We start from the raw sequence: 14430 nt of genomic DNA on the forward strand, positions 1-14430 counted from the left end.
TTCAAGGGAATTTTGCATTTCAATGAAAATCTGGACTTTGACCTCCTGTAGCTGCAGGATTTCAGCTTCTAGGCCCTTGAGCTTCTTCTCGCTCTCCTTGGACTGGGTGAAGATCTCATCTCTGGAAGATCTGGCCTCCTCCAGCTCCCTCTGATAGTCCTTCATCTGAGCCTACAGAGACAATGTGGACCAGAAAAATAACTGTGAGGTTTTTCATTTAACTCAGCAGGACGGCAGCGGCTGACACACAGTTACCTTAAATTTAGGGCTGGGCAGATTAACGCGATTAATCACAGAAAAATCATGCGATTAATCAGTTAATTTTTTTCAACTTTGCCCAGCCCTATATAAAACCCATAACACTAGAAAGGGTGTCACTGTTCTTTGTGCTGCAGCATCAACATTTTGTTAAGGTAACGGAGGATGTCCCGTCAAAAAGCTTTGAGTCTATGCACTGAGCGTGTGTGTGTGTGTGAGTGTGTGTGTGTGTGTGTGTACCTGTAGTTTTTTGAGTTGTTTAACAGCCTCCTCCCTGCCCTTGTTAGCGGCTTCGATCTGTCCTTCCAGCTCATTCAGGTCCATCTCCAGCTTCTTCTTGGAGGCGACAGCCAGAGTTCTTTGCTTCCTCTCGTCCTCCAACTCTGCCTCCATCTCACGCACCTGGACGAGTAAACAACACGGCACGTGTATAAAAATATACCGTACAAGACGTATGGCGTCGATTCCCGCAGGTCATCTCTCTGTGTTCCCTGTGTACCTGTTTGACAAGCGACCTCTTCTTCTCCTCCCCCTGCTCATCTCTGGCCTGCAGGTCTCGGTCAAACTGGGCCTTCATGGCCTGCATGTTGACCTCCAGACGCAGCTTGGCGTCCTCCGTGGCCTGCAGCTCGTCCTCCAGCTCCTCCAGCTGAGTTCTCATCTCCTCCACCTGTTGCTCCAGAGTTCGCTTTGACTTTTCCAGTTCATGGACCTGTACGCATCGGCGGGACAAACAATGATGTCAGCAAAACAGGCGGGACTTTGATACTAAAAATGAAACGTGAAATCACATCGAGTATCAGTAATTTCTGCTGTAAATTAAATCCAAATAAATGTAATTTCTATCACGTTGGTTTTAAATGGTCATTTAACACTTGGAAGTGTCATTAAACAGGTCAAAGGTCACTTACGTTCTTCCCCACGTCATCCTTGGAGCTCATCAAGTCCTCCATTTCAGCACGGAGCTGCTTGTTAAACCGCTCCAGTTCCTCTTTGGCCTCCAAGGCCTCCTCCAGAGCTCTGGCCATCGACAGGGCCTTGGTGTCCTTCTCTCTGGCCTCGGCCTCCGCGCGGTCACGCTCCTCAGCGTAACGAGCCGAGATGGTCTTCTCTTCAGCAAGCAGCTAGTGCAGAGAAAGAAAGAAACGCCTTTAATACGTACTCCAGACTAGGCATACTGGTCAACCCGAGGTAACTGATCATAAACCGTTAACAAGGTGAGGCACTTCACGAACAGCGCCGCTTAAAGCAAGGAACTAACAAGATGAAATCCATCATTTCAAAGGGTCCCCAGCTCTCCCGTCATGGAGGACTTGCAGCTACTGTGTTGCATGCATTGCTGTGGACACATTTAGCCTCTTTCTCAATGCTGATGTTCCAGCTAGTCTCATTTTTTACTGATGGCATGAATCTGTCATGAATAACTATTGTGCGTTATCGGTGAATTATTAACACCCTAAGCCCTTTCTGAAACATTTTTGTGGTTCAGCATACCTGGTCGAACTTCTTTTGTTTCTTTTCAAGGTTTGAGACGATCTGGCGCTGTTGGTCCAAGTCCACCATCAGGTCGTCCAGCTCCTGCTGCAGTCGGTTCTTCGTCTTCTCCATCTTGTCCATGGCCATGCTCTTCTCCTCCAGACGCTGGCTGGTCAGCTCCACGTCTTTCTGGAGCTTTCTCTTCACCTCCTCCAGGCCCTCCATCGACCCCACGTCCTCCTCCAGCTTCTTCTTCATCTCAAACAGCTACAGGAAGGCCATTTAAAAAATACGAATCAGTATTTACGTTAAGATAATACAACATTCCAACAAGTGTCCATCTTGCTAAGACAGCAGTGCAAAGTGAAGTCTCCTTCTGCCAGCAATCTCAGCAGCAATTAATAGTTTCTACTAAGATCCATCTGCTTCCAGATATACAGATTTTCAATTCATGTGGTCTTTAATTTGTTGCATGGTCTCACTGCTTTAGTCTGGCACCCCTCTTTGCACTGAACAGTGTGCTTTCCTCGTATGTTTGTGGGTGTAAGAAACCTCAGATTCGTACCAATATCTAGGTGTCACTGTACCTGCGATTGCACCATCTGCAGCTGTTTCTCCAGGTTGCGTCGGGTCTCCTCGTCATCCTCTTGCTGCTCCAGCAACGTGTTCTTATCCAGCTCCAGCTGGCGGATCTGGCCGCCCAGGTTCAGCTTTTGACGCGTCTCCTCCTGCCGCAACTCCTACACGCCACAGATGATGACCCAGAAGAAAGAAAAGCACAGAGGCAAATCTGTTATACCGGTTGTTGTTATTAGTATAAGACAAGTACTAATTACTGAGGCACGATAACAGAATAACAACAGATTTTCTGTCGCTTTATTCTTGGCGGACGCGGTCTCCTTCATACCTCTGAGTCTTGCAGTTTGCTGTTCAGCTTTTCGACTTCCTTGGCCAGTTTGACGGCCTTCTTCTCTGCCCCCTCCAGCGAAGTGAATGCATTGTCTAGCTCCGACTGAAAAAGATGAATGTGGTTATGAGGAAAGTATACTAAACAAAACCTAAATGTGTCATTGATAATTCCTTTAAAAGTAAAACAAAAAAAGAGTCATATGGGGCTCTATCCCTTCATTTCATAGCAAAACGGTTCCAAATGTTTGCTTCTCTGCCGTCTGAGTGGCTGTGGAGGTATTCACCTGGAGTTTGTGTGAGCGTTCGGCCAGCTCTCCCTTGGCCCTCTCTCCCTCGGTGGCTCTGGACATAAACTCCTGCAGCTGGGCCTCCATTTTCTTCCTCTTGTGTTCGGACTCCATCTTAGACTGTTGCAGACTCTTCACATCACAAGCTAACTCTTTGTTGTCACTCTCCAGACTCTGCTTGTTCTTCTCCAGGTTGGCCTTGAACTGTGCGGAGCATTAACATTAACAATTTAATGACATTTTTCTGTCTCCATATCATACAGCTGATATAGGCTGATGTGTACGAGCCCTACGAGTGTAACACGGGGCGACCCACTCACCCGCTTGGCCTGCTCCAGCTGTTCAGACACTTCTTCCAGCGCTGTGGCGTGTCTCTGTCTCACTTCCTGGATCTGAGCCTCGTGGTTTTTGGTCTCCTCATCGATGGCCTTCTTCAGCTCTGCCACCTCTTGCTCTCGCTTGGACCTTCAGACATGTGAGAGGACAATACATTAAAAACACCTTAACATGCAGGGTCTATTGCTATTGTTGTCTTAATAAGGGAATAAATGAATCAATTATTAGTGGCAAATATCAAACACTAGTTAGAGAATGTCCAGTTTAAAGAATGTGTTAATTAATAATGTATTCACAAATAACAGCTTTTGCTAAACCCTTTAGTTTAACACTACCATTCATAATGTATCATTGGCCTCAAGCAAAGATGAGGAGCAGCTTCAGAGGTCTGATTAGACCATCCATCCATCCATTATCTTAACCGCTTATCCTCATTAGGGTCGCGGGGCGCTGGAGCCGATCCCAGCTGTCAAGGGGCGAAGGCAGGGTACACCCTGGACAGGTCGCCAGTTCATCACAGGGCAGACATATAGACAAACAACCATTCACACTCACATTCACACCTACGGTCAATTTAGAGTCCAATTAACCTATGCAGCATGTCTTTGGACTGTGGGAGGAAGCCAGAGAACCCGGAGAGAACCCACGCTGCCACGGGGAGAACATGCAAACTCCACACAGAAGGACCTGCCAGACCAGTATCCGAAACCCGCCCCGCCCGGGATCCGAACCACAGACCCTCTTGCTGTGAGGCGTCAGTGCTAGCCACTACACCACCGTGCAGCTCTGATTAGACCGCTTCTTACTATTCTGACTCATGTGACATCACTTGATGCAATTTATCTGCAATAATTGCTGACAAACCAACGTTAAATATGTACCGGAGCTCCTGCTGAGCAGCGGTGGTATCCAGCGTGTCTTCCAGCTCCGTCTTCAGGGCCTCAAGCTCCTCACTCAGGTCCCTCTTCAGTTTTTCAGCTTTACTTCGACACATCTTCTCTGACTCCAGGTCCTCCTGAAGCTCAGCAAGGTGGGCCTGCAGCTCCCGAACCTGCTTCAAGGCGTTGTTCTTCTGGAGCGTCTCCTCATCACTCCTGGCCAGAGACACAAAACACAACTCAGTTTTTTTAAGCGTAGACCCTTATTATATAACTTAGTCTTTCACGTAATGAAGAAACAACATCTTAGCCTAAACCTTCAGGTGAGGATCAGAATTTCCAAAGATTTCTTCTCCACCAAATCTAACTTGTATTGTCTGTGTTAAGTAAAGATTTGTATATATCATTGTTTTTATTTCTATATTAAATGCGCACACAGGGTGGCAGTGTGGGGATCTATTGACTGCTGAAGCTGTCCACATAAAACCTCCATGAAGATGGAAATGTTGATGAGACTGCTGATCTGTTTAAGTCCAATTCATGCCGGCTGCACGACTCCTGTAACATTCTTCACTGACCAAGAAACCCACTGATTAGACGGACTGGATGTAATAATGATTCAGTTTTATAATTAACATTATGCCACAGTGTTGATTAAAAGCACTAATGACTCCAATCTAAAAGTAATTCCCCATAAAAAAATTAAAAAAACACAATACTATTGTTCTCAAAATAGCTGTTAAAATCAAAATGGGGCACATCGAGTTTAATTAAAGCTTAATCACGTGGAGCTGTGACTAAACTGGTGATTTCTGCGTGTGAAATTACTCGGACAGACATTAACAGACGACCCCTGTAGTCTGGACCATTGGCCGGCTGCGAGGAGGACACTACTGAGGAGTCAACGTTAAAATAATCTGTGCTGACCTTCACAGCAACGACCTTCACAGCCGTTTCCCTCATCTGCATGTCTTGTAACGCTGAATGGAAAAATGATTGAACGTGACACCAAACGTGTTGCCCAGAATATTTTTCCCCACTATGTACGGATGGAAAAATCAGGGTCGACAAAGGAGTGGGATACATTGCAGGGATGCAATGGAAAGACACAGCTCTTCTAAAGCTATAGCCGCAAACGTGTTTTACAATCGGGAAATCTGAGAATAAAAAACAAACGGTCTGTTAATTGTTTCTACTCCATTGTGAAATGACAGCTGGATTCAGCACAGCTCTCTTTTATTTTCATCATGTGGAAAACTACTGAAAAGCCTGCGACTGAGATCGTCAATCACCATCAATTTGACTGTCACCACACGCGGCTGCGTCCGAGATAAAAGGTCTCAGACGGTGTTGTTGAAAGAAAGCAGAGGAAAGCAGAGTGGGACTGAGGCGACTGAAAGAGGGAGAAAGTGTGTGTGTGTGTGTGTTTGTGTGTGTGCTGAAACACCAACTGCAGCAGCTGAAGAGGACGATAGCTGCTTTAAGTCAGAGTTGACTCAGTGTTTGTTTGTGTGTTCTAGCGTCTATTTAAGGGTCTTCCTATTGACTTCGAGTGCAGTTGTCATGGAAATTGGATGTACTGCACTAGTGAGAGGACGTGTTTGAAGTAGAACTTCACATAACCAAAGTTAGCAATACCACCAACAGTGGTATTTTCCCAAACCTTTAGGTTTGTAGTGATGCGAGTTCACAGGACTATGCCAAGTTTCGGCACAAGGCTTTTGATTTTAGACAGAAAACAGTTGTTGCTGAGACAATATGTGTGTCATTGTGAAGTGACAAACTCCTGGTCAGCTATCGTCGGACTTCTGTCAATGAACAACAAATCAAAAGGAATCGTAGCGTTTGCTTTAGTTCTGGCAAAAAAAATGACGAATTTAAGTCACGAGGCCCCTCTGGTTAATCTATTTTTTTTTGGGGCTAAAAGTTAAGTTTTTGATGAGTTTATTGCCCTGGGGTCATGTGATACAATTTCCTTTCTTCAAATATTCTGAATGACCTTTCTTTTATATCTTCATTTTTCAGTATGTGTATAATTAGGTTTCAAAATGATTTGACTATCATAATGATTGAATCTTGTCAATATCCAGTGTACCGTCTGAAAGGATCACATCTAGATTTAGTTTATCAGTGTTTTATATTTTGCAAAAGGCATCTGATGCAGTCGATTTTGAGACTTGTACGTACTTTGATATATTTTCTATCACTGACCTGGCCAGAGCAGCCTGCAGCTCCTCCTCCTTCTTGCTCAGCTGGATCTTCAGCTCCTCTATCTGCGCCTGAAGCTCAACAATCTGGTCCTGCAGGTCAGTGGTCTCAGCATCCAGTTTGCGTTTGGCCTTCTCCAGCTCCTGCCGTGTTTTCTCCTCCTTCTTCAAACGCTCTGAAAGGAGTCATAACCACATAATTATTTTAAAAAAAAGAGAAAACCGTTGCCTTAAAATGATCTCAAAAGATGAATGGGCAAAGTCACAAGTCACAGAGGGGTCACGTCACACGAGGTACAAGAGGTCACACAAAGTGACAAACAACTAATTGCTAACTGCTTGACACAAATATTGGTAATCAGATTAGCTGCTTTGCCTCAACGCGTGGATGTTTTTTTCAAACATTCCTACATACTTTTGCTCTTTATCGACCCGGCACTTAAACTACACAGATTAGGGGCCTGATTAGACATTTAGCATTTAGCAGGTGGATAATGCAAAGTGCACAACACTGCCTTTTCGTTGCCCAATCAGACGGAGCGTTTTATGCAGTCTGGTGCAGCTTTTTTGTTATTGTTTTGAGGACAACAACCGAATGAGTGTGAATGTTAGTTTGACACAATCCTTGAACTGTATGCTATTTAATAGCTAATAGTACATTTTAAATGAATTAATACTTCTTCTGCGAACTCTCAAGTCCCACACTAAACCCTAACCTGTTGTTTTCAGTTCAGATCATTGTAACTACAGTTGGTAAAACCTGTTGATACTCTACTATCTCACGTAACTTCAGTAGTCCTAAAAATGATGTGACACAGGCCATCCACCTATTTGTGTGTGTTCTGGTGAATGAACCCAAAATGGCGTCAGTAACAGTAGCTTACCCTCCAGGTCCACCATCATCATCTCCTGCTTGTTCTTGACTTTGCCAAGGTTCTTCGCTTTCTCCTCCTCCTCTGTCAGTTGAGAGGTCATCTCGCCGATCCGGTCCTCCAGCAGCTTTTTCTCCTGTTGGGTGAAATCCATACGTTGGTTAGACAACAACTGACTGGAGGTAAAACGGTAAAAATAAAATTACATTAGTATTTCTTTCATATCTATTCCATGATATACCTCAGCAATCAGTTATTCATTTGACCTTTTCTGTTTTCCGTTTGAGCCTTCATATGCAGATCTAATCCACTCACCTTGACGAACTTGGAGTTTTGGTCCTCCAGCAGGAGAATGTCCTCCTCCATTTTCTTGATCTTCGCCTCGGCTGTCACTTTGTCCAGCTGCAGCTTCTGTCTTGCAGCTTCCTCCTCATCAAGCTGCTCCTCCAGGTCCTGCGAGGAGGAAAACACAGATACGTACAGGCAAAGATTCATAACCGATCCAATCCAACAGGTTAAAATCTCAACACTGAAGTTTATAAACTCTTTAACACTTTATAAACTCTTTAAACTCCTCAACGCTTGTTTAAAAAGTATTTCTCTGCAAACTGCTTCATCAGTGTGGTTTGATCACATTCGTGAGCTAAAGCTGTGATTCCGATTTCTATATAAACAACAGGCAAGGAGCTTTAAATGCTAAACTAAAGACAAGTATGATTATGATTATAATGCGCATAATGTTCTTGAAAGACGACTAACAGCACAGATGTTAGCATATGAAAACAAAAGGAAAGATGTTAGTGGATGTAGAAGTTTAAAGTTATCCACCTGAATGTGTGACTGCATCTTCTTCTTCTCATTCTGCAGGCTCTGGTTCCTCTCCTCCTCCTCCTCCACCCTGGACTCCAGGTCATGAAGGATCTCCTCCAGCTCTTGCTTCCTAGAAAGCAGACGAACTCTCATCTCTTCGGCTTCGGCGAAGAGCTCCGTCTCCGCATGGAGCTGTTCTGCAAGAATATTCTTCTCCTCTACGAGCTGGACAGAGGGAACAGTTATTAAGAAATCAAGCAACCTTCTTAGCTACAATGTTTATTTCTTCAATTGTTATAACATTGATAGAACACTGACACACTTTGGGTACAGAATTAATAGCATGTAACATGAGAAAGAGTAGCACCATTTTAGGTAATTGTGGCCCTTTGTCAGGACCACAATCATACTACTTGTGCACGTTAAAAACCTTTATTTTCGATAATAAAAAGCATGTCTACCTGTTGGTGTTTCCTCTCCGTCTCCACAAGCTCGTTCTCCACCTTGAGCTGTCGCTCCTTCACCTTTACTAGCTCCTCATCTTTGGCCTGCAGCTCCTCCTCCTGCCGGGTGACCTGCAGCAGAGGCTTCACCTGAGAGAGAGAGAGCGAGAGAGAGAGAGAGAGAGAGTGGGAGAGAGAGAGAGTGGGAGAGAGAGAGAGTGGGAGAGAGAGAGAGTGGGAGATAGAGAGAGAGAGAGAGAGAGAGAGAGAGAGAGAGAGAGAGAGAGAGAGAGAGAGAGAGAGAGAGAAGTTAAAGTGTTTCCCCAATTAAATGCAACACTTAGACATGGACTGCAATTTAATATCATTTTTTTGTTTACTGATAATAAGGTCCTGGTAATGTATTTAATTAATTTACATGACTTGGATCCAGATAAAGCATTTAAAACATTCTAAATTAAACATCATGCACAAATTGACACACGATGATAATGGTAGTAGCAGTGTTTAGACGTCACTAAGAATGTGGCCTTCTGTTTCTTACAATCCACTGTTGTCTGAGGCTCACTTATCTAGATTAAAGGTATTTAACATTGTCCAACAGCCTCCAGCAAATGTACAACATATAAAACTAATCTTAAAAAATATTCAAGACCTTAAAAAAAATGTAATTCTATACTTTTAAATATCTATGTTAAGACATTTAACATAGAGACTAAAGAGCCCAGTGAAAGAAAAAGAGATGAACTTGGGCAGGCCTATGGTCTGATAAGGCAACAAATGCATTTTTCTATCAGTAAAAATGTCTCAGTTCCCATAGGAATGTAAAAAGAAAACTCTGATGCAGAGATGTTAGTATTTTTCTGTTAAGTGCTCATATAACTGAAGGAATAGTCTCTGCCTCATTGAGGCAGGGATGTGGAGCTGTGTAGATCTGCGTCTATCACATTCGGTAACATTGGCTATTAGAGTTCTCACCTTGGTGAAAAGCCTCCACCACTGCCAGTGTCGCAGCTTCAAATAAGCAGCGCAGTTCCTCTGGAGGACCTTCAGGGCACTCAGCTGCTGCTGTTTTTTCGCGAAGGCCCTGAAGGGAGAAATGGACAAACAGGCGACAAGTCAATGTCTGGGTCTAGCGTTTAGGCTGCAGATGAGCTGTAGATGCACCACACTCCCAGTCATTTTCCTTATTGTGCTGCTTTATGCTCTGATATATGAAGCTGTACCCTTGACAAAGTGGATCTGCATATATACTGTATTATTCATGCTTTGCGTCCTCGTCCACCCGTGACAGTCTGAGCAATTACATCACCGTCGTGAAATGCATCTTGGGTCTCCAAATGCAGATGTATATTTATAGGTACGAATGTTGGATGAAAACCATGAGATCTGACACTCACTTGCGTGCCAAGTATCCACGGCAAACAGACTGGAAGTAGATGATGACGTCAGTGATCTTCAGATCTCTCTCCTCCTCCAAGTGAGCCAGAACACCAGTTCTGAAGAAGATCTTACTCTGACCGATACGGAACAGGTTGGGGTCCAGCTCCAGGGCTCGGATCTAGAAAAGGCACATCAGGGCTTTTTTTAAAAAGAATTTTCCTCTGTAGACAGATATGGTACATTATAAAAAATATATAAATTCAAGAAATGTTCCTGGAAAACAGTTTGATATTATAATCAAGCAAGTATTTCTGTTGGAGTGTTTTCCACGACTGAAACTTTCTCAGGGGACCAACAATCTTTTGAAGACCTAACCTGAATGTTGCATCAGTTTAGCATGTTCGAGAGGGAAGGAGCTGCGTTAGAGAAGTGTGTGAATGGATGAAATAAATGATTCATATGAGTTTTATGCCGGTCACATATTGAAACAGAAATAATAACAGATTTATCTGGATATATATATACACGGATAAACAATATGATCAAGTAATGTAAGATCAATACAAAGACATGTGGACTTGCCAATGCCCAATTCCAGCATTTTAGGCTGTATCCAAGGCACTAGTATCAAAACAACTCTTGAAAAAAGCTGCTGTCATTTTGTATTATCTAACTAATTATTCTAATTGTCCCTTTTTGATGTGGTGAAAATACAGTAGTGACCTTAGATGAGTTTAGTTCCTCTAGTTTCATTATGGGTCAAAAAAGGGCTAATGGTCAGTTTCTAAGGCGCAGCCGACTATATATTGTATGCTATTGTTTCCAGGGCAGTAGCTTTAAAAGTGAAATAGAGCAAGAGAAAAGAAAGGCACTACCATTCTCTCACAGGCTTGCTTTCCATCCATGAATCCCTTGGGGATAGCGTTAGGCGTCAGGATCTCATATCTGTGAACAAAAGTAAAAATTATTATCAACATTTCTTCTGTGTTCAATGGAATTAGAGTTCAGAAAGCTTCTCATTGTTTGTTACCTCTGTCTGAACTCCTGGAAGACGATACGATTGGGGAAGCCCTGTCTGCAGATACGGATCCCCTCCAGGACTCCATTACACTTTAGCTGGTCCAGAACCAGGTGAGGCTCCAGTTTACCAGCCTGAGAACGATCAAATTCACCATCAAGACCAGAAACACGTCTTTCTATAGTAAAATTTCTGCTCTCCAAAAAAACCTTATATAATATAAAGATTAACAGAGCCCTCACGTTCCACCGCTTGATACGCAGCTTCTAACAAAACCATTTAGAATCATTATTTACTCTTTTTTCGTGGTTGGGGATGATGCAGCGAACAAAGTTAGGGTTGGTGTTCCTCAGTGTAGCCATGAGCTTGGTCAGTGACTCCTTGTAGAGCTGTCCCACCGTACGAAACATGCCCTTTTTTGTTTTGTAGGTAGCGCCAAAGGCCGTCTCGTTCATCCCTGCCACCTGGTCCAGGCCCACGATACGGTCGACTGGTGGGGAGACGAGGAGAACTGGTTAGAGTGAGGAGACTTGATGGGGAGCAGAGACAAAAACACAGCAACAGTGACGTAATGTAGCTACGAGAAGTGCAGATGGATGGAAAAGACATCACACGCTAGTCAAACAACGGCACTCTATAAAGAAGCATTTAAAGTCTAGAACTACCGCTAGCTTCTGCATGGAAGATGGAGAGCGAGGCCGATCTACTCCTGATGGTCTCTACAGGACTCTAATGTGCTGTGACCTCGGAGAGAAGCACCTTTTTTTCCACTATGATTTACTCACAAAGCCTTGAAGTTTATTAGAATTAAAAAGAGAGACAATGCTGGATGCCATAAATGTCTTTTAACATTGTACTGCTTTAAGATACAAAACCAGCATCAACATATTGCGAGGCAAATCATATATTCTGTTGTATAACTATAACTGTTCATAACCTTTTAACACCCCATCAATTTTACCCATTAAAACCAGGTGACTAGTGGTGTGTTAGTCCTTCTCAGTCTGTGAAAACAGTTGTATGGCGGCTAACGCTGCAACAATTGTTTGATTGATCAAAAGGGTGATCAATTGATTGAGAAAAAGATAAAATACAGTTTATTCAACATTAAAAATAATTGTCCGAATAACGTTTTCTGTGGTTCTGCACTGTGCTTAGTCGAGTGTAAGAGCGACTCAAGTGACATCATTTGCATCGTTTTGGTTTGAGCTTGGAGAAGACTAAGGACGTCAAGTTTGAAAGAGCAGGGGACGTACCAATATGACTTTGTTTAGGGGTTTGACCAGAGCTAGAACTAAAAGGCAGGATATCTGCACTAAATCAGTATGTTTAGACATTATTTAGTATTAACGCAAATGTTAAAAAAAATCAATAAAAAGATCCCCATTTTCAATTCTTCCATTCGTCCATCTCTAAATACTTGTTTGACTTCAGTTTGTGTCTTTCAGCTACAAATCCATTTGTTCATACTAAAAATCTTCAGAAAACAGGTCAACCGCATTTATATTTCCTAAAAAGAAATAAAATCGTTTTCAGCTGGGAAATGGGTTTAGGGCTATTACTATTTTAGACTCTGATTTGGTGCTATGGTAGAGTACATTTAAAAAAGATCTGGTATGATGTTATTAAAAAAAATAGCTTGACAAAATGGCACAGCGCATGACTTAATGATTTAACAATATGTCACATATTATTATCCAACCAACTAGATTTAATTAAAAAAAACATTAAAAGGATTTGATGAGTCGCAGACTGAGGTGATGTACGGCGTGCCGTCTGGACCTTCTACGCTGACGTCTGAGCTCAGAACCAAAACAAATACCAACATCTGCTTTCAATTCCCCGCCGCTGTAATCCTATCGAGGAACAAGGAAGGCGGGAAATGAATGTCATAAAATGTTCCGTCGAGCTGCAAATCCTGAATTTGCTTGTGGATGATTCCCATCGCAGAGGAGCTATGAAGACGACTAACAGCTGCACTCGATATCACCGCTTGCTTCAGGACTATTGACCACACAAAGATCACGGGACCCATGTCGGCCTACAAAAATGCTGACACAAATGAAAGCACACGAGTTCGACTAGAGGGAGCAGTTGACTGTATTCTACTAGTCTAACATATTCAGGGATTAGGCACTACTGCTTTTGGCTGAGACAATGGAGCCATGCAGCCTGGAAGCAAATGGGAGCCATTGGAGCTACGACAGACACAGCACCGGCTGAAGCATGAAACATACAGCCAGATCTGGGCAAAAATACACCAGTAGCTACACTTTCAAGAAATGAACCTGCTTGGGAAGCAAGTGTTTATATTTAGCCCGCCAAGCACCTTGAGCAGCTTGGTTTCACAATCCAAAGCTGTTTATTTTCAGCTATTATTATTTTGGCCCAGGTCTGTTACGGCACGACCCAGTCATTCACCTGCCGGGTCATCCAGACTAGTGTCATAGAATGAAGCCCTTTGAATGGTCTGAATCTCTACAACACAGAGAGAGAGACAGGGAGGGAGGGGGACGTTAAATGTATTCTTCGAAATCATAAATGTATCGGCCTGGGTCAATAAGGCAGACTGCTGTCGTTAGTAGGCTTTTGTGAGAGACATATTAGCGTGCTGGTTAACAGGTACATACATAATGAATCTTAAAGGATGAGTAACCAGAATTGATTCTACTGGTATCTGGTACTGTTTCAAAGGGTCAGAGAGAAGACCGTGGCATCTTACCGTCTTTCCAGAGCTCAGCTATAAATTTGTCGGTGGACTGATGCAGAAGAGTGGCCACATTGTCATTCAGAGGGTCCATGTTCTTCATTAGCCACTCATCGGCTTTGTAGTCCACCTGTAACAATGAAGTGGTACAACATAAATGACAGAATTATCATCTGACTGCTCTCCAATAGAAGACAAATCCAAACAAACCCAGAACAAGATATTTTGTCTGCCATCCTAACAGTAAACATTTTTGAGAAAAGACACCTTGTATATTTGCTTTATTAAAGAATTATGAGAAGAATCTAAAGCATGTCAATTAACATTTCTGTACAAATTACTTTGTAGCATAAAAATGTGTAGAATACAGTATATGGGCCAATAGGGCTGTCTTGATATGCTGGTATTAGATCACAAAAAGATATTGTATATAATTAATGAACACGTGAGCTGTGTCAATCAATTTTGTGTCCATATGTTTATGGTGAGATGATTAATGATGCTGTGCCTACGGTAGTTTTAAGGATTTAGTTGAGGTAATTTCTTTATATATTTTTTTATTGTTAATTTGTATTGCCGTATATGGCGGCGAATAGTTACGAAGGAAATGCTGTATAAATTTGCCAAAAACATATTTGATGTAATTGAGAAAAGGTGTCTTTGTCAGACACATACATAGAGTAAGTCACAGAGAGCAATGACACGTTTAGTTTGGTCACACATTCTTAAAAAAGAATGAGAAAAAAAAGGGCTATAAGAAAATAAAAGTGTATTTTTGTAATAAAAAAGAAATATTGGCTGATATAGACAGCGATGGCTTTCTCTGAAACTCTTAGATATCATTCT

The 14430-nt window shown here is 42.7% G+C and overlaps 1 protein-coding gene across 4 annotated transcripts in view; it reads right to left on the reverse strand.

Annotated features, from left to right (window-relative positions):
• Positions 1 to 14430, reverse strand: part of LOC137795095 (myosin-10-like) — a 57620-nt gene that overhangs the window by 5032 nt on the left and 38158 nt on the right. For 2 of the 4 annotated variants that reach the window (XM_068592370.1, XM_068592369.1), the window contains 22 exons: positions 13600 to 13714; positions 13299 to 13355; positions 11174 to 11367; positions 10890 to 11011; positions 10735 to 10804; positions 9877 to 10037; positions 9455 to 9563; positions 8495 to 8626; positions 8052 to 8258; positions 7539 to 7676; positions 7236 to 7359; positions 6356 to 6527; positions 4148 to 4360; positions 3251 to 3395; positions 2928 to 3134; positions 2642 to 2746; positions 2322 to 2474; positions 1753 to 2001; positions 1170 to 1382; positions 758 to 970; positions 499 to 660; positions 43 to 171 (listed from right to left, as the gene is read on the reverse strand). In XM_068592370.1, the coding sequence (XP_068448471.1) occupies positions 43 to 171; positions 499 to 660; positions 758 to 970; positions 1170 to 1382; positions 1753 to 2001; positions 2322 to 2474; positions 2642 to 2746; positions 2928 to 3134; positions 3251 to 3395; positions 4148 to 4360; positions 6356 to 6527; positions 7236 to 7359; positions 7539 to 7676; positions 8052 to 8258; positions 8495 to 8626; positions 9455 to 9563; positions 9877 to 10037; positions 10735 to 10804; positions 10890 to 11011; positions 11174 to 11367; positions 13299 to 13355; positions 13600 to 13714 (3390 nt within the window). The remainder of the gene's footprint in view (positions 1 to 42; positions 172 to 498; positions 661 to 757; positions 971 to 1169; positions 1383 to 1752; positions 2002 to 2321; positions 2475 to 2641; positions 2747 to 2927; positions 3135 to 3250; positions 3396 to 4147; positions 4361 to 6355; positions 6528 to 7235; positions 7360 to 7538; positions 7677 to 8051; positions 8259 to 8494; positions 8627 to 9454; positions 9564 to 9876; positions 10038 to 10734; positions 10805 to 10889; positions 11012 to 11173; positions 11368 to 13298; positions 13356 to 13599; positions 13715 to 14430) is intronic. The other 2 variants (XM_068592372.1, XM_068592371.1) reach the window with 1 other exon arrangement.

The sequence above is a fragment of the Clinocottus analis genome, unplaced genomic scaffold, assembly GCF_023055335.1.
Source record: "Clinocottus analis isolate CAN_PGR_092001 unplaced genomic scaffold, fCliAna1.0.p SCAF_27, whole genome shotgun sequence".
Lineage (NCBI taxonomy): Eukaryota > Metazoa > Chordata > Actinopteri > Perciformes > Cottidae > Clinocottus > Clinocottus analis.